Here is a 20,383-nt window from a genome sequence, read left to right as displayed (position 1 = left end):
ATATATACAATAATATAAAGGTTGATTGTGCAGAAGGTCAATTAGGACAAAGGGTCAATTGTAAAAGGTCAATTTGGGTAATACCTTTTTATTTGAGCAACAATACTTCTGCAGGTGGGGTTTTTCAGACGGTAACAGGTTGGAGACCAATTTAAAGAACCAAGTGAAGCATGTGTCTTTAACTAGTTGTGTGGTGCTCTTCACCTCCCTGCAATGGAATTAGGTCTATTAATAGCTTTGCATGATGTCTGGGTTGCTAACAGATCTGTTTTTTTCAATTTGAGAAATGGTGTGCGCAGCGTTACAGTTTCTTCCATTGTCTTGCCATGCAACACTTCCTATCATGTAGGCTTTCTTGGCCGAGGAACTGTAACAATACCCCATGTGAAGGACCGGGTGCTGGGATTGGTGACCCTAGGATTTGGAGTGCAGCCACCAACTGCATGGTGCAGACCCTGGAGTAAGTTCAAGAAGGATCCCCAGGCGATCTCCAGCTTTAAGTACTGTTCTGTACTTCTGCCAGCTCATGATCAATCCACAATAGCGTGGCAGATAAAGGCATCCAGGGGAGTTGGCTCAAAGTGAAATTTCTGAACATTGAAGGCCACACACGAAAAATACAGTTTTTTCCAGTTGATTTTGGTGCAGCCTCCATATTCTGAAATGTCACTATTTCCCCCGCTCCCCTCCCTTACAACCTACCCATGCCCTCACTCTTAAACCCAAGCCCTTTTTTCTCCCCCGCCCACCACATCTTGACCTTCCACTCCCCTCACAGACCTACATGCACAGAAGCACCATTAGACGTGCACACACACTTACCTGCTGCATCTATGGCTAGTGTCTTCTGCCTGGCCTGGCCGTGCCTATCAGCCCCTGCGTGCACTTTTGTCTGGTAGGGCTGTGACAGCTCACTTTAGAAAGACTGCTCAGAGTGTTCTGTGGTAGGTCAGAAAAAGAGGCAGACAAAGAGGTGGTCTTTCTACCTGAAATGTTATTCAAATAATAAAGAAAATGCCTATCTATCACTAGCAAACAGTGGTTTTCCCTACCAAACAGAATCTAACTAGGGTGCTCGTCATCAGTGAGGTTGTCCAAATCAAAATAATCAGTCCTCTGTCCAGAAAAACGACCCTACTCTAACAAGGCAACTAATTATCAACTAACAAAACAAAAAGGCCTTCCAGGAGAACGACTCCCTTCTCCTGGACTGGCCTTCTGAGCCTTAATCATCTATCTTCAGATAGTTCCTTGTAACATAGTTAATCGTCTCTTTTAATTCCTCAAGGAGATTCTTCCACCTTCTCCCAGGTATCCTCTGTCTTGACTTATTTACAGTTCCTTGTTTCTCTTCTCCAGGGTCTTGACCTCTTTTCCTTTTTTTTTTTTTTTAAAGTACATTTTTATTAGCAGTTTTAATCAAAATACATCAAACCAACAAGGGCCCCCCCACACCCACACCCACTTCCAACCCAACCCCCATCCAAGAGCCGCCCAGATTACAACTTTGCGTATGAAACCAGCCGTAGCTAATGCAAAATAGATCAACTTCACAGGTCCGGGTATTGGCTCCTCTGTGCCAGTCCCTCACAAGTCTGATTCGTCTTGCGGAGCAATTATGCCAAGGAGCTCCATAGCCTTGGGACACAAAGCCCGGCGGACCCCCGCTTTTAGTTAGGACAATAAATTGGACCAGACTGAGACAAAACGCAAGTGATCTCCCTAGATAGCGTAGGTAAGCCATTCCGAGGCTACAAGCAACCAGAGGTTAACCATCCATTCGTGTTCCTGTGGCGGATCTTTAGACTTCCATTTCCGAGCCAAAACGAGAACTGCCACCATCATCATCATCCTCATCACGTAAAGCTTACAATCTGCCTTCACTGTAAGGGCTGCTAAGACCCCATTTAAGCCCAACAAGTCAACCCTCTATTTTGGCCAACCCTGACTCCTAAGACCTGGGTAACCGCCCTTTGAACCTGGACCCAGAAATTGTCGATTTTTGGACATTCCCACCAGATATGGGCCCAGGAGCCCTCTGCCCCGCATTCCCTCCAGCACATGCTAGACGCATCGGGAAATATTTTATTTAACCTGACCGGGGTCAGGTGCCATTGGAACATCAATTTCAGCCAGATTTCCTGAATTTGAATTGTCCTTGTAAGTTTAGGAATCTGAGACCAAATATTTACCAAGGCGGCTCAGGGATCACTGTTCCAGTGTTGCCCTCCCATTTCTTCATATATCTTCTACTCGACGGGACTTCTCCTAGCTTGATGTGTTTATAGATAGAAGCCAAAACCCCTTTATCCCCCGAGTCTGTGTCTAGGTATTTTTTCGAACGGGGTGAGAGGGCGAGACCCCGCATGTTTGATCGACAGGGTGAGATAGCCAGTGTCTCAACTGAAGGTAGGAAAACCTCTGCATCTCACCTATGCCAAAGTCGGTTTTACACTGCTCAAAATATTTAACCTCATCGCCGACAAACATATCTCTCACCATTCTGCAACCCCCTTGATGCCAGATACCAAAGGCCGGTTCACAAGCACATGCTGGTGTAAACTGCGGGTTGCCGTGCAAGAGAGTGTAGGGGGAGGGGAAGGAGGTGATGTGCGCTCTTTTTATCGCTTGGTCCCAAGCCTGTCCAATTGTCGCGGTTATAACACTACAGTACATTTGAATAGGTCTATCGAGCCTCAGCAACCACAGTATCCCCTCAAGGTTTCCCACTGCCCTGTCCATCGGCCTCCACACCTTCTCCCTGTCATCTCTCTGCCAATCCCTAATGACGCGGAGCTGTGCCGCTAAGTAATAAGCCCTGAAGTCTGGCTCGCCCACGCCACCCCCTGCTGGGAGAGCTCACATTAACGAAGCTGCCACCCCCAGTCTTTTCTGGTACCAGATGAACCTCTTGGTTAATTTCTGGAGCGCTTTAAAGAAGGATGCTGGGACGGGCGCAGGAAGAGTCGAAAAACAATAAAGCAAACTGGGTAAGATCGCCATCTTTAAAACGTTAACACGTCCCAGCCAGGATATTGCCAGGGGACCCCAGTCAACCAACTTTAATTTGAGCTTCTGAAGGAGAGGAAGATAATTTACCTTGTAAAGGTCCTCTACCGTTTTAGTCAGATATATACCCAAATACTTTAAGGATCTACCGACCCATCTATAGTTATACTTTTGACTAACGATTTGCACAGTGGTATCTGTGAGGGTTAGGATTTCAGATTTGTGGGTGTTGACTCTTAACCCCGCCACCTGACCAAACCTAAGTGGCTCCCTGGACACGGCCTGTAAGGATGATTTGGGATGAGTGAGCGTAAGAATCAAGTCATCAGCAAAAGCTGCCACCTTATGAACTGAGCCTCCAAACGGTATTCCTTTTTATATCCTCAGCTGCCCTCACTGCTGCCAGAAAGGGTTCCAGATGAAGTGCATAAAGAAGAGGCGTCATTGGGTAGCCTTGTTTAGTGCCCCTGCTTATCAAAATAGGGGGAGAAGTTTGGCCATTGATTGCTAATCTGATAACAGGGTGTTGCTAGCTTGCCCTAATGCGGTCGACATACCCCGGGCCAAAGCCCATCTTAGCCATAGCCGCAAAAAGGAATCCCCACTCAACCCTATCGTATGCGTTCTTGGCATCAATTGCTAGCGGGAGAGCCGGTATTTCCCTCCTCTGGGTCTTTTCAATGAGATGGGTCAGTCGTTTTACATTATCTGATGTCTGCCTGCCGCTGACGAACCCGGACTGGTCTGTGTGGATCAATTTGGGAAGGATATTAACCAGACGATTCGCTAGAACTTTGGCATGAATTTTAGCATACGCATTAATTAAAGCTATGGGGCGATAGGATCCACAATCTGTCGGCTCTTTACCTTTCTTATGAATTAGGATTACTTTGGCTTCATCCATTGATTTGGGGAGGGCCACGGCAGAGCCTATAAAATTAAACAATTTAGTGAGGAGGGGAATTAGGAATTCTTTATGTGCTTTATAGCACTCTGACATGAACCCATCCCGGCCAGGAGCCTTGTTGGGCGGGAAGGTATTGATGACTTTTCTAACTTCGTCTCGGCATCCAGAAGGTCTCTATCTTCGGACGAGATCTGAGGTAAGTATCGTATTTAGGTATGCCGCCTGCTCAGGGAGAGACGGAGCGCCAGAGGTATACAGGCATGCATAAAAACTGCTGAATTCCCTTACTATATCCAAATTGTTTGTGTATACTTGCCCTCCTACCCCCTTGATTTTCAAAATGGATTTGTCACCTGACTCTTTTCGTAGCAGCCTGGCCAGAAGACTATCAGATTTATTTGCTTTGATATAATGTCTTTGGCGCAACTTAAGTAGACTGCGCTCAGCCGCTCTTGTTTGTATGAGATTTAACTGTCCTCTGACTGCTCTATAGTCCCTTTTTATTGCTGCCGATTGTTTGGAACCCATTCGCGCCATAATTTCTTTGAGTTTGACTTTCAGTTGTTGCTCTTCTAGCCTTAATTCCCGCTCTCTTCTGGCCTTAATGGTTATGATTCTCCCTCTGATCATTGCGTTGAAGGCGTCCCAACACACCAGCGGGGACGGATCGTCCCAACAGTTGTGGTTGGAAAACTCAACTATTTCCTCCTCGATTTCCCTGACTAAAATGGGATCTTTGAAGAGCGAAATCGGATACCTCCACCTCCACAGACCCGGGGTACCCCTTGCCCTAGTTAACATTAACATAAGTGGCGCGTGATCAGCCAGGGAGATGGCACCTATCTCTAAGTCAGTGACTCTCCATATGTAGTCAATACATGAGTGTACCCTATGTGCATGCGAGTAAAAAGTATACCCCTCCCTATTCCCGTGAAGCTCCCACCAGGCGTTAACCATGGCCAAATCCTGCATCTTCTTAACCAGGTCCCCGGAGGGTCTCCCATGAGTAACCCAAGAATTCGAGCTCCTATCTTTCGAGGGGTCCCAAGCCAGGTTAAAATCCCCCGTTGGGAGAATGTTGGCACGGGCAAATTTCCCTAAACGGGAGAGAGCTTTTTGAATGAAGGGGCCCTGAGCTTGGTTTGGTGCGTAAAGGGTTGCCACCGTAAAGGTCTCTCCCCTTCCCTCCAGAATCACCGCTAGGTACCTCCCTTGGTCATCTTACTGTGTCCCCGCGATGACTAAGTCTAACCCATCCTGCAGAGCAATCAGAACTCCCCCTTTTTTGCTTGGTTGTGTAGCTTGAACCATTCTTGAATACCCCCCAGAATTTTATCCTCTGCATGTCTTTAGAGTGAACATGGGTCTCTTGTAGCGTAACTATATGAGGCCGCTCTCTCCTCAGAAACCGCTCCACCTTTTTCCTTTTGATTTGAGAGTTAAGCCCATTAACGTTTAGAGAGAGCAGCTTCACGGAATCAGCGCTAGACATTCAGATGGATTAAAGTTATCCTTTTAGCCTCACCGCGAGGTAACCCCCCCCTCGGCGACCCTGGAAGGTTGCCGCATCTGGCCGCACACGCTACTGAAAACCCCCTGGTTTGGGGCTGTTGGAACCTCCCAGCTCCCCTAAACCCCTCTCATCCCAACCACTCACGCCCCCTCCCTCCGGGCGAATCTGGCTGGTACGTGACCCCCCCCCCCTTGTAGCCTAAGACGAGAACCGGACCCTATAAGTAACCCGGAACCCCCCCACGCAGGATTTCCCAATCCCATTCCAAGACACCAACCCACCCCCCTTCCCTGCCACTTAACAAAAACTCAAGTAAACCACTCAACTATAACAGACAACAGCTTTGGCGAGTGCCCTCCCCGGCCTCAACCTTCGACCACCATGACATCTCACATAATCAAATAGCAATGGAGGTACCCCCATCCACCTCGACGGGCCCCTCAACTGATTTGTTAACAGTTTTCCTGAGTAGAATTTTTTTGGCTTTTCTTCGCCCTCTTAGGCCTGACCGAAGACCATTCCCAAGGTTTGCGCGCAGCCTGGTGAGCCTCCAACCTCTCGGGGGGGAACCGATAGTTGCTCTTCCAGGCCCAACAGGGCCAGACCTTGATTGCAGGTTGTAATCTTATGATGGGTACCCTGCCAGGTGAAGGTCAGCCCAAACGGGTGGGATCATCTGTAGCGGACTTGATGAGAACGTAAATAGCTCAGGACCGGGCCCATTTGCCGCCTTTTAATTAGAGTTATTTGTGCTAAATCTCGATACAAGAACATTTTGTGGCCGTTGTAAGCGATGCAGGCAGCCTTGCTCGCCTTTTCCAGGACTTTTTCTTTCATAGCGTAATTATGAAAGGCCACCAGAACATCTCTCGGTCTCACCCCTGGTTCCGATCTGCGTGGTCCCACCCTGTGAATTCTGTCAAATTGCAACTCCGATTCAGCGTCAGACTCAAGGAGGTCCGCAAAAATTGATCTAAGGGTTGGATTTAGCTCCAGGTCCGGAACATCCTCCGGCAGAGATTTAATTCTGATTTTCGCTCTCCGCGATCTATTCTCCAAGTCTTCAACTTGTAACTCGAGATTCTGCGTAGCAGCGGCCAATGTTTCCAGTAGATTGTCGACTTTCCTTGCATCTTCTGTGAGTTCTTTGATAGCCTTCTCATTAGTGTCAACTCTCTCCTCCCCTTTGTTGATATCCTGTTTAATCTCTCTTAGACATTCTGCTAGATCCTCTCGTAGCTTATCCATCTGCATCCTCCCGCAGCCGTGATCTTGTCGACCAGCTCCCCCATAAATTGGGTGAGCATAGCTTGGGACACAGGCCTGTCCAGCTCATCCTGGTCGGAGGGAGCGGGATGCTCATGGGACCATTCCCCAGGTCTCTTCTCTTGGGCTTCAGTTATTTTGAGATCTTTCGCCCACATCTTCGAAAGGGGGCCATCCATTCCGTTTTTAGGGCCCTTCAAGGGGGCCGGCCCTTCTTTTCCTCTGTTCCTTGACATCCCCAGCTGCCTCGCTCTATGTGCTAGTAGCTGTCCTTTTGAGTGTATGATAAATCTAGCGGCCCAGCCGTTAAAATGGAGTGAGGGCTTTGTTGTTGTTGAGGGGACAAGGTGGGCGGGAGGGACCGATGCAGGGACACTCAAGTCAATTCAGTGTGCACTCGTAGAGAGGGCCACACCGCTTCCCGCTGAATTTAGTCTTTCAGAAGTACCAGCCAGCTGCCCGATTGATAGCCCGTGGCCTCCCCTGCTGGGCACTCCACCCCCTCCCCCCCTCCCCAAATTCGCCAGGGGGCTAATGCCCTGAGACTGGTGTAAAGGTTACAGCAGAGCCAGAGAACGTCCAGGGGGGATGCCCAGATAATTCAAGGTGCTCGGGGGGGGGGGGGGGGCGTGCTGTAGAAACATCCCCAGAGATTAAGGTTCAAGTGCCTTTATTAGTTCCCCCCCCCCCCCTGCCGAGAGCGCTGAAGGCGTGCAGCACAAGACGGGAACCGAACGCTCCCACCGCCTTTGCGAACAGTTTCAAAGTAATAGCGCACTTTCCGCTGTGGGGCAGGCCCGGATACCCAGACTGTAGATCCACTTCAACCCCGCAGGGTCTGCTCCCCCTCCAGGTGGGCTCCTCACCAGGGCGGGGAGGGGGGGGAGCCAGGCCCCAACACAAGCACCCCACCCCACTCCCCTTGCCCCACACTCTGTACCTTCCGTCCCCCGGGGGGGACATCTGCCCATCACAGTTTCTCTGGGGGGGTAAGAGGGAGAAAATGAGGCCCCCACGCGCCCAGCCCGCCGGGTCGGCCGAAGCTGGACGGCGCCAGAAGACGCAGGCACACGCATCGGGCTCACTGCTCTGCTAGCCGCTCACTCTTGAGAGCAGCCCGACGCGGGTCGCGGCGCACCAGGGCCGAAGTGCCGGAGCTGGATTGCCAGACCTCTCCAGAGGGAACCGGGAGCCACTCCACTCTCCCACGCTATTCCGATTCACACCAAGGATGCTCACTGACGGCTGCGGGTGCCGCGGAGGGTAGTTACCGCTCGATGAGTGGAGTTTAAAACTTGCAGGTCGGGAGCCCGGGCAACGCAGACCTTAAAGCAGCGCGGCCATCTTGGGATCACCGGCCTCTTTAAGTTCTTTTGCCTCAATATCTTTCTTACTTATACTTATTTTAGTCTCTCATTCCACAGAGACCAGTGTCCCGGATCCCTTGTACCACTATCTTCCAAACACCTCCACTCAGCAGAACCACCATATAAGTTCTTCTGTTCCTCTTTGCTATTTTCTTGGCCTTCCCAACCACTGAGACAATTCTTAACAGTCTTTTGAGTTTTTTCAGTGTAATTTCTACTTTTAAAATCACTGGGATGAGAGTGAGGAGTCCCTCTGTCTTTTATATGTACTCTGCTGCTTTCACACTGATTGGGACGAGGATGATAAATTCCCTTGATATTCGTTATGTGTTCTGTGACTTGCACAGTTACTGGGATGAGTATGATTTTTCTCTGTATTTGTTACTCTACTGCTTTTCTCTTTCATGAGACTAGTATGAGTATCTCGGTTTTTGTTACACTCTTTGCTGCTTTTGCGTTACTGAGACGAGTATGAGTCTCTTGGTATTCGTTATACTCTTTGCTATTGTTACAGTTACAGGACCGAGTATGATGAATTTCTTAGTATTCGGGATACTCTGCTGTTCAGCGCCTGCCCGTGGCCCCTCCCGGGTCTCCCACCGTTCCCTTTGCCTCTAGTTTGTCAGGTTGGCATCACTGGTTCTTCCTGTACAATCAGGATCACGCCGTCTACAAGGGCTTCCCGCGCCATCCTTTTCTTATATGGTTCGGTCTCCGCAGCTCTGCAGTGTGTTCTTCTGTATGGTTTCGGTGTCATTATCGGACCATGCCGTCCACCTCCCTGAGGTCATGCCACCACCTGGCAAGGCTTGCCACTCAAACAAGTCAGTTTTCTGCTGGCTCCTGCACCTCCTAGGTTCCTCTTAGTTATCCACGTCCTCTCGACTGAGGACCTCCCAGAATGCTCTGGCTTCTCTCACACCTCGGGTCAAACTTCTAAGGCTTCACCTGCTCAGTGAACACTATTCCCTAATGCAAGTCCTTCTTTAGTTTTTGTGCATCTTGGCTGAGTCCTCCGCAGTGGAGTATCGTTGTTACCCCATAGTTCCCACTCTTCACAGTATTCCCTATTTGCAATAGAGGAGCAATCAGCATTACTTCTCCATCTTTGTTCATAGTGGATTTGCATTAGCCTCCGATATTGGAAGTGGTATTACAGTAGCGCACAGTGGTCTATTCAGGTTGTCTTCTGAGGCAGTGATGGAACGAGGGCTTTGTGGGAAAGTGGGGCAAGGAGTTCCTTCACGCAACGGGAGTCCTGGTCCGCAAGAGGGGACTTTCTTCCCTGTGAGATCCCACTGACCACTACCCCTAGGGGGAATGTTGCATAGCAGGCTGCCCTCCCTAGCCTCACAGGATAGGGCTCCCCTCTGGTGAGAAGTGACGAGGTCCTGTGAATCGTCAGTTCTCAGAGCGGTCTTTCTAAGGGATTGCCGCTTTATACTGGGAAGATTGTATATATTAAAAACTAATGTTCAGGGAAGCCTGCACTCTGGGTTGCTTCATTATGAGATAAAAGAAAACGTCAAGATGGTTCACTGATCGTTACAAGGCAGACAAATATACCAACACTTCCTGTAGCACAGGAGGCTCTCTGCCGGTCAGGGAAAATGACCCTTGTGTAAGTTAGGGAAAAGTCAAAGCTCTCCTTCACCCATGAAGCCCGAGAAAGTAGAAGAGAGAAAAATGAGAGCAACTTCCATCAATTGAAATGTAACACTGTGCCCATCAAAGCCACAATGGTCCATCATAAAGACTGCAAGACACAGACTCGATGTCCAGAGAACCCAGGACTGGAATAGACAAACCTGGCTTAAACAGTGTCTGCAGTCTGCTGGTATCTTTCATGTGCCCGCTTGGCAGTCCTCAGGCACCACGCTCACGCAGCCCTGGCCTGGAAGGGACACCTGCGCTTACCTGATTCAAACTAAAAGTAGTCTGAGCAACGCCTGCTGCTGGAGAAGGCAGCCCCGGACATCTGACTATGAAGCGTGCTGTTTTGATATTTATTTTATTTGAAATAGAGTAATGTAATTCCTTCGTGATTTCCCCCTCCCTCACAATGTGACGGAAGTACACCTGAAACGCTGATGGAAAATCCAAGCTCCCAGTGAAATGTACGCATAAACAGTGCAACCTACAGTGCTTTCTGCATTCAAAATGCATAAGGAATGTAGAATCGAATTGGCATCCTTTATTTAAAACATACCTACCTTTTTAAATCAAAATGTGAATGATTTCTTTCGAATAATGCAGCAATTGGCAAGCGCAATAATTGCAATAGATTTATTTTTCGGTTTTATTTTTGGGAAGTACATGTTTAATACTTATCCTGCTGTTTCTCTTATTATTTCAATGACATTGTGAGCCTACTGTTCTCGTTGCACTCTTGAGTTGAGATCTGTTCTAGCTTAAAGAGAACTACTTTGTGCTTTTTTCAATGTTCTACATGATATTTCTGTAACGTTGGAAACTTGTAAATAAAGTTTTAAAATCAAAATACCAGAAAGGCAACTGTGAAAGACTCTTCAGAAGTCCTAACATGCGTATACCTTTGTGAAATCTCACATGTATTTAGGATCTGCACTCTCCCACTATTAAGTTGAGTTGTTAACATATTGTCCAAACCGTTTATTTTGTGATTCTTTAGAATTTAGAACAATTATCAAGAGTAGTCTTAAAATGTCAATTTCTCAGGGAAAAATTAAATGGGATTCTATCTGGATGTACGGATTACTGGACTCCCATTCCTCTAACACTGTGGCCCGATGCTTCAGGTCTGTTATTGACTAAACTGCGATTGGTCATTCAGGACACCAGCCTCCAGACCCCCTCCCCTTTAAAATTGTTATCTGTCCGTGGTTTTCACAGGGCTAAAACCTTTAATTCCATTGTCCATCAGTGCCACAGTAGGTCACAGATTCAGTTAGAATATTTGCTTCTGCAATCCCCATATGCAGTTGATTTTAATTATTTTAATCCACATGCTCCCTTCAGTATATTTTAGATTACATGGGGATGTGGCTTGTAAATATTTTTTAATGGCATTCGTTTACTTACTTTGTAGTTTCTTGTAGATGGATACAGGATAGGGGCGCACACAAGAAGCTGGTGGGTCTCCCAAGTTAAGCCTGGGTCCCTCTTGTTTGGGCCATACGCACGGAGAGTAGCTGGGCTCCTAGAACCAAATCCACTTGTAGGCACAATAGCTCCACTTTTAGGCACTGGATTCCGTCTGCTCTTTTTCCAATCTGGATAGGGCCTTGATAAATGGCTTCTGCTTCCCATGAGAGATCTGTTCCTGGTCTCACCTCCATGGTAGCATTGGACTTCCTTTTCTGTAATCCTGGCTGACCACTTTGTACACATGTGGTGCCATTTTAGATAGACCTTTACCACTCCCCTTTCTAAGGTAATGTGATGCAGATTAATTCTGATTGGTTACCTGTTCAGATTGGTTAGTTCCCTTGGGACTATTGCTAGGTTCAACTTCTCCATCTCTAAATTGGCTAATATTGTGGGAAGCTACACAATGGTTGTGATTTTAGGTTCAGGTAGTGGAGCGTGCCATTAAAAAAAAAAAGAAAACTGCTACATGTTCATGCTGATCTCCAATATATAAACATTACTGATGCACCATCTTTCTCTGAATTCATTGCAGTTTCTCGATCCTAATTTCAATACTATAAAGCAGATATCGGATAAAGTGCTTTTAAGTGTACACTGGCATGCTGGAGTGAGGAGGCGGAGCCATAGGTGGCATTTAGATATCATTTTAGTCAAACAAAGAAGAAAACGCCTACCTTTCCCTAGTTCTGAAGGGTAGTCTGTTCCTACCTTACCAAGGAATAACTGGGGTGTTTGTCATCAGGGTGGAAGACCAAATGAATATCGTCCCTCTGTCCAAAAATATCCTTTACTCTAGCCCTGCCACTAAAAGGAAACCTAAATAGTACCAGGCGAATGACTTCTGTCTCTTGGTTCTTTAGGGATCCGCCCTAGAGGCAAAGTTGAGTTTTTTTGGTTTTAGTTCAATTCTTCTTTAAAAGAATGTCGGGAGAATGACTCCCTTCTCCTGGCTCCACAAGTTCAACCGTCTTTTACAACCTTTGGATTTCGCTTCTGCTTCAGCACAGGCAACCCATGAGAAGGCCTCCTCCTGGTACCGTGACTCAAAATGCTCTTCTCTATGGTTTTCACAATAGGTCTTATGAGCCCTTCTAGTTCTCTCCAGGCCTCTCCGAAGGCTCCTTTGAATGTACCGCACTCTTTATCTCTGACAATCTTGTTATACTTGCTGAGACGAGGGATAATGCTCCTGAGGCTCGGTTCACTTTGGTTATTGTTGGAACAGTTACTGAAATGGAGATTCCTTCCAAGGCGTTCTAAACAGCTGTTTCTATCCTTCATGCAATTACTGGGGCGAGGGAGATCAATCCAGAGGCTTCACAATTCTTATTCTTGATGTGTTGACTGAGCCGAGGGAGATCCCTCCTGATACATTCTTCATGCATCCCCACTCTCCCATCGGGTCTCCTGTAGCTTCCATTCCCTTTACTTTGGTCGGAGCACGTTGCTGGTTCTTCCTAGGATGTCTGGTTTCTGCGTTCTCAGCCAACCCTTGTTTGACTTGGCTCTTCTCTCTCTTTGATCCTGCTGTGTCACTTCAGCGATTCTGGGCAGGCAGTATCAGCATAATTCTGGGACCACTCGGTCGACCACCTCGAGGTCACGCCACCGGATTCCAGTTCGGTTTGCTCTTGCTCGGCCACAGAAGGACTCTGGTCTGTGGCTGGTGTCCTCCCTGTATTGGAGTTGCTCCGGCAACGTCTTAACTTTTCTCCCAGTTCGAATCTCCCGGGATGACCAGGCTTCGCACCTGTTGCTCTTTTTAGTGACTCCCTAGTCGAGTGCCATATTCTGTCGTCTGGCTTAATGGAGTACTCCTCTTTCCTCCTTCGGATCTTCTTGTCCCAGTATCCTTCGCATGAGTGTTCTGTATGACTCGTGAATGATCTTCTTTGCGGTACATTCATAGTACAAATCCTGTTTAGACTGAGTATTCATAATAAAGGTATATAATCTTACAGGAAGAAGAGAAGGAGTATCACAATGTTACACAATAGTACTGTCAGCCTGAACCTCGACAGATTTTAAGGGTTTCATAATTTTTAGAGAAAGAGTATTAGGGAGTTCCATCATGGAACTGGTGTCCTTGTCCCCATAGGGGAAGTCTCTCCCTGTGAGGTCCTCTGACTTTTTTTATCACAGGTTACAGGAACTATCAGGTAGCGCCCTCACCTCCCAAACCTCCAGAGGGAAGGGCTCCCCCCCTTGGGGGAAGTGACGGGATCCCATAAATTATCACAACACACCATATCTCCAATGCCTCGTCTAGTGACACATATATAAGATCTCCCATCCCTTGTGATCAGAGGTGAACAACCATCTGGGCCCACAGAGTGTCCTTAATGGCTAAGAACTCTTTCAAGTGATGGGGTAACGACAAACATGACTACTAACATCTGCCCTTTGTAGATCAGGAATGGCCAGCAAACACGCAAATGTCATTCCCAGGCCGTCTACAATGTGAATTGGCCAGCTTCTTTGGCAGTCTGTCACTAGGGATGTCCAGAGACCAATTGTTCTTAATTCAGAGACAGTGTAGGATTTTTTTATTTTCTCCTATCTAAAGTAACTTTCTGTTCACATATGGCCAGATGTTCTGGCTGACATCAGTCTTTTGATCTTGTCTACAGTATCTAGGATTTTTTCTTTATTGTACTTTCACCACACCAGCAGGTAAATGTGGAGCCTCAGATTCACATATGGGCATTTAGATTTTTCTTCATTGGGGTCTCCCAATCTTCAAAGCATAGGTAGTCTGTTTCTAGTCTGTGGTAAAGTTGACGTGGTCTGGGCGTGTCTGGTAATTGAGAAAATGGACAAATGCTGCATTTTAGAAGCACGTACATTTAACAACCTCATTATTGCAAGCACAAATCTGATAGGTTGGTGGAACTTTCATGATCATCGATTGTATTCCTATGGTTCCATGTGTTAATATCCCCGAAAAATATTGCCATACAAAAATATGGCGGCAATATTAAGCCATGGAACTTGCGGGGGACACCCCTACAACCTCCATAATTTGTTTTAATGGACTGGGGGACACCCCCGCAACCCACGGTCCAAATAACCCCATAAATCATCCCCACTAATATTACCTATGGCTTTACCCCACGCCCACATATATGGTGATATTATTGGTGGGGAGAATATTACCCAATATCATGCCTATGAAGTTCTTAAAGTGATCGTTTTATGTGTGATCCATTCTATGGCCATTGTAAATAAATAAAACGAACACTTTTAAAAAAACAAATGATTAAACACTTTATAAATGGCCCAATGTAAAATGTGTGTATGTGATATACATCTACCCACACCTAACTCTTAATATGCCAAGTAGGCCTTTTATTTACTGTTTTATATCATTGTTGGAATTTGCCTTTTTCTTTCTCCTAATCTAGTGAAATAAAATAGTAGATGAGAAATAATTTGTAAGATTACTAAACCAAATGCCTGTCTCATTGTTGTAGATATTTCAACGGACGGTGTAGGTGTGGCGATTGCGGCGCCGCCCACAGAGGGGGAGGCAAATGCAGAACTGTGCAGATACCTTTCAAAGGTTCTGGAAGTGAAGAAGAGTGAGGTTGTTTTGGATAAGGTAAAGACCGTCCCTATGGTTGCTCTTGATTCGATTCATGTTAGTGCTGATGCAGCCAATAATGTTCTGGGATAGATGAGGGCATCGCGCGGGGGTTCTTGTTTCATTAGATTAGAAGTGGCTGTGGTGGGATTGGCAGAGTCTGTGCTCATTACATTCTTGGCCTCTCTGCTGTCATTGGCTAACAGCGAGGCTAGCATAGGGCCTATTATAATGCTGTTTTTTGTGAGCGGACAGACCTAATGGTAAGAAGAAAGACGAGAGTTCCATAGGATGTTGAAGTGGGAGCGTTTTACTCCCTCTTTTTGAAGTTGGGAGTAACCTTATATTTCCTTAATTCCTCTTCCCCTTGAGGGTATCTTGACACCGGGTTGGATAGCATTTTGTAATCCATGCTTGTTTGCAACTAGTAATTCCCTGTAGATTAAAATATGAATGTCTACCTTTTGAGTTGGCTTCCGGTCAGGCAGTATCATTCTTATAGGCGCTCTCATGGCACTGCTTCTCCTACTATATCTGGGCACGCAGGCGATTAAGGGTATGTTTTGTGCTGCAAGTATTTTTCCTCATTTTGCTGTTGGGGGTGGGTGGGGGTTTCCCCCATTATTATTTTTAGGGAGTAGAAGTGTCTGGTATGCTGCTTATCCACAGGGCTGGGTGCCCTGCATCCTAATGTGTTAACTTCTTGGGCGTATTCTTCTAGCACCTGTTGATGCGCATTGCTTCATAGAAGCAGATTAAGTTCACTTTAAGGCTTCATACTTTATCAAAGCTGTCGCAGGGACCTCAATAAAGATTTCACAAAGAAGAGCCCAAAGCAGGCCCTAGATCTCTGGTGACAACTAGTAGGAAGGAGCTACTTCTGTTGAGCGAGGAGCTAGTACATAGTGTATGGTCACACTCCCCTTTTCCCCATGTGTCTATCACTCATTGTGCTTCAGCTGTCTTCTCGATGTGCACCCATGCTCCCATGTACAGATGCCCACACACACATAGTTAATGCTGCATTGGTATGTTGGCATGAGCCACCTGGTTTGGGGAGTCTTGTGTGCAGCTCGTCCTGTCAAGCTAACCAGGATCGGCTATGTTACAGGTGAGGTGTAATGGATGGAAAGTGGCCAAGCACTCTTAATACTGCGGTTGCTCCGGGTAGCCCTCCAGGCCATTGTTCTTCAGCCTGCTGTGGTATTACAGAAGTGAAAAACCATTCTTCATAACTGGTGCCACCCCATGCTTTCTTTTCCAAGATGCTTAATGTACATCGCACTGATGGCGCCCAGTGCAGCTGGAACATGTTTGGGGTTGCTTGTGCAGAAGGGGGGTGCTATAGCAGCTCGGTAATGACTGCTCCATTAAGATCGGGGTTCTGAGATCCAAATGTTCGAGGGAGAAAAGACTGAGATTATTTCTCTGAAATAACCTTCAGTCTTTTCTACCCTGAACATTTCCAACTTGGCCCCTGGGCCCCTACCCACACCCCCCTACTTACGTTGCGGCCACTGATCGCAGTGTCCCTGCAATGCCTGTTCCCCGGAACCGGCGCAGCAGGGTCCTTCACTTTTTTTCTTTTTTTTGGGGTGGGTGGGGTAGCTGCAGGGGACACTCCTGCAACCCCCACCACCGAATACATTTCGGCATTCAAAATTCTCAAACAGCCGAAATTCAGCCAAATTTCGCATTCTGTAATTTTAAATCAGACATTTTGGACGATTCCCTCCATTAGGGGTGGGAATAGGCCCGATTTGCATATGGTGTCCCTCCCCCTTTTTGTTGGAAAAGCAGGCTGAGAACAAGGTTGCCCAGAGAAGTGCCCATGGTTACGATGTTTTCGTAACCATGCGTCCATCAGCCTTCAGTTGTGGATTTTTCTGTGGTACAAGCAGGAGCTAAACAGATCCCTGCAGTGCCAATCCGAGTGTCTGTCCTGTGGTATACGCTCAAGAGTTCTTGTTTTAGAGAATTGTTCATTATTATTTTGCATAGCGTGGATACTCTTGTTTTGTACGTGGTAACTGTGTTTCACTGACACAGCAGAGATGTGGGTCCACAGGCATGTCTCTGATGAAGATCCTTACTATAAGGAAACCGCTTGTGGGTTAGTCTTTTATGGTGGATTGGTTGCAGTGGATCCTTTTCAACCTAGCAACTGTTAGCCTTTCTTTTCAGATGAATGCTCTTGTACATTGAAAGCAATTAGAGAATGGAACTTAATCGGATACAACGCTGTTCTCGCACTAGAACCAACTGTTCGCTCTTTATAACCGTGCCTGTCTTTTGAGAGGGTCCTAAGTGAAAAGATCTTTTTAAAAAGATCTTCTCCCTTAAAGACCGCTCTGTGACCGCATGGAGTGGTCTTTCTAAAACCAACTGTCATGCCCCTGCGTCGCACACGAGTGTGTGAAGGGACTGACGGGCAAGTCAGGACCCGGAAGCGCAGGACCTGGAGAACGGGTAAGTGTGTGGGTGTTGCTATGTATGTGTTTTTGGTTTAGGCTGGTGGCGGTGTGGGGGCTGAGAGATGGGGTTTTGTTCGATGCATGTGTTTTGGTTTGGGGTAGTGGGGGTTGGAGAGGAACAATAGGAGCTCGGGGGGAGAGGAGGTTAAACCTGCTGAATATTTTTTTTTTTTTTAAAAGGGTGGAACCGCGTTTTAAAGGTCTCGAGAGAAAAAGAACTCTACAATGCCGGTTTTCTGATTTTAAAAGATTGGTCAATGTAAATCGGTCTTTTTCTCTTAAGACCTTTAAAAAAAGGTCTTTTCACATAGAACCTTTGAGAGCCTTGGGCTACAATCTAATCCATCCTCTTGGTCTCAGAAGTTCTCTAGCGAGAACAAACCAAGGATAACCAATAGCGTTCCTGCAGAGGGTTACCTAAATAGGCAGTGTTTAGGACCATGCTTCTCTTTAAGAACTTTAGGATCCGTTTCTCTGTCCTTGGTCTTGGACCGCCTTGCGTGATGCATACATTGGTGAAGGTTGACGCGATCTGGTGATCCTGAAATTCGACAGAGAATAACATATCGTGATTGTTATATTGTGCTTCAAACAGGATCCATCCTGCTCCTCAGTGCTGTAACAATCAAAGGTGGTATGGTTACCCGATTGATCAACCCCTGAAAGATGAAGGCTTGTGTCTGCGTGGCAATGGCATTCGAGATTACGAAGTGGGGGCTGGCCCCATATGTGAGGCCACCACTTAACTCGTGAACTGTGCTTTGAGAAACATAGCATTTATTTTGGTCATTGGTTCTAATTTTGCATGAACACTTAATATGTAATGTTTTTATCAAGTTTCCTGTATGTAAATATAGCTGCAGCCTGTTTTAGTTCTGAATTTTGTTTTAAATGGTTTAATAAAATGGTCTGTGACTATATGTATAGACAGCAAACCTTGATTAAAACAATGTATAAATGGGTTGCAAAAAATGTTGTTTCAATACCAAAAAGTTGCTCGTTTCCCTCGCATGTTTGAGTTTTGAGTGAGTGTTTGGCTTATGTCGTTTTGTGTTTCTTTCGTTTTGTAGTCCTTTCAGGGGAAATTAACCCTGCAACGACTATAGGAGTACACCCCCCCCCCCGAGCCCCGCCCCGAGAAAATCATAATGGTCATTAATTCCCTCAAAAGTTAATCTGCGTCTTACCTGCTTGATCAAATGCCCACGAATCTTTGCCAGGTCCTGTCCACCATCATCACTTGTGGTCGACTGCGCGTTTAGTGTTGGAATAACCTTCTGGTCCTGGTGGATGTGCACTGAATCGGGCATGCGTTATACAGCCAAACAACACTTACGACTTCACTGTGCCGAGCAATGAAACCTTACCCTATGTAATAAAGCAATGTTTAATGTTTGCAGGGTGGAAAATCTCGAGAAAAAATCATCAAGATTTTAGCAGCAAAGAAGCCGGAAGATATTTTGGAGAAACTGACGACAGAAGCTGCTTCAACGAGTTGAAACGCATCACCAGGCAGAGCTGGCTTCATGCGCCATTTTAAGAAGGGCTAACTGTTATGAATATGAATGGGAGTCTATGAATAACAGAAGCCTGGTTATACCGCCATTTTACGTACGGCTCAGTTGTGAATAGTGTGCTCGGAGCAAAATCAACCTTTTCTGTTCTTGTAACAGTTTAGTTGTGCTTTGGTTACAATCAGTCCTTTCACATAGATTTACATTTTTAGAATCATAAATGATTAGATCGTTGCATATTACCCACATATAAAACATGAACAATATTTCCCTTGCAACATTTTTAAGAGATTCTTGCAGTACTTAACTATCATCGCATCTGGCAGCCACGATGAGTTTTACCTAGGCTCTATTAAAATTATTTGAATTTTCAGTCCGAAAAATGTCGCACCCATATTTTACTGAAGCTAAAGAAAAGTGTAATGTGATTGCTTGGCATGATCCTATTCCAGAAATGATCAGATGAATGGACCTGGGAGAGTGAACAGAGTGGCCAAAATAATGTAATCACCTGTCATGGAAAGGGCTACAACATATAGTAGCTGTTCCAATGTTGCTACTTTTAACTTGCCTCCAAATTCATTGTTCACTGAAATTTCAATCCCAGAAATCCTAATCCATACGGTTTTTGTTAAACCTTTCAAGAAAATGTATTTTGCTAAATTGCATGTAACCCAAGGTGTGTAGTGGGATTGTATCAAACACAAGCTTTATCAGTTTTACATGTTTTTCATATTGAAAGTATAAAAGTTTATTTTCTTATTGTCGTGCTTGTATTCCTTGCTATTATCGACAGATGCATTTCTGAATCCAGGGAGTGCTGCTTTGGGTATAAATGCTCAATGTATAACTTGAATATATCGCTGTCAGTTTACCACAGATAGAGGCACTAGAAGCCAATAGGATCCGCATGCAAAACCTTTCTCCTCCGGAATGCTTTATATTTCGTGAACATTTAAAGTGTACAGTTATGTAATTGCGAGTTAGTCTTCAACTTGACAATTTACAGGAAGCCTGCTGCTACCTCAGTCAAGCTCATGAAATCGAATGCGTTCACAAAGTATTTTCTGTTTTACCCAATGAAAGACAAAATATCCCGTCCATGACCTCATAAGGGGCATCGTAGCCGAACGCAGTGCGACTGATCCACGCCACTGAAGTTAATGTTAATCTTAAAGGACATTTGTACTGTGCACTATCGCCACCGGAGTGGTGCCCTGGCGGCTCTGAAAGAGGGAGGGAGGGTGAGTTAGTGGTTGGAAGCAGGGAAAGTGCAAGAGAACAGTGATGTGCTGTTGGCGGGGTGTTTGCGGCCAGTAGTCGTCGTGTACTGTTGTGCAAGTCTGTGTGCTTTTGTTTTGTTGTTGCAATGTAGTGAAGTTTGTGCGGTTTGTTGTGCTGTAGATGTGTGGTTGTGTTTGCGCATCAAGTGATGCACATCAATGCACTTGAGCTTCGAGCATCATCTAGAAACAGGTCTAGAATGTCTAAGCTTCTTACATTTATAGAAGGGATTCATGTCTGGAGCGTTACGGTAATCTTCCTTGCTCCTAGGTCTTCTTCCTTGTCACAGTACTTAATTTTAAGGCCTCGCCACCCCAACAGGTACCCACTCCCCTTA

At 46.2% G+C, this 20,383-nt stretch overlaps 1 protein-coding gene across 3 annotated transcripts in view; it reads left to right on the top strand.

Annotated features, from left to right (window-relative positions):
- The window catches only part of C11H15orf40 (chromosome 11 C15orf40 homolog), a 56,108-nt gene extending 36,584 nt beyond the window's left edge, over window positions 1-19,524 (top strand). For all 3 annotated transcript variants that reach the window (XM_069624984.1, XM_069624983.1, XM_069624982.1), the window contains exons 3-4: window positions 14,665-14,792; window positions 18,649-19,524. In XM_069624984.1, the coding sequence (XP_069481085.1) occupies window positions 14,665-14,792; window positions 18,649-18,747 (227 nt within the window). In that variant the 3' untranslated portion in view covers window positions 18,748-19,524. The remainder of the gene's footprint in view (window positions 1-14,664; window positions 14,793-18,648) is intronic.
- Window positions 19,525-20,383: the final 859 nt, after the last annotated feature.

This window comes from Ambystoma mexicanum, chromosome 11 (genome assembly GCF_040938575.1).
Source record: "Ambystoma mexicanum isolate Mex_15411 chromosome 11, UKY_AmexF1_1, whole genome shotgun sequence".
In the NCBI taxonomy this organism is placed as follows: Eukaryota; Metazoa; Chordata; class Amphibia; order Caudata; family Ambystomatidae; genus Ambystoma; species Ambystoma mexicanum.
This window is presented reverse-complemented; position numbering and strand designations above follow the sequence as displayed.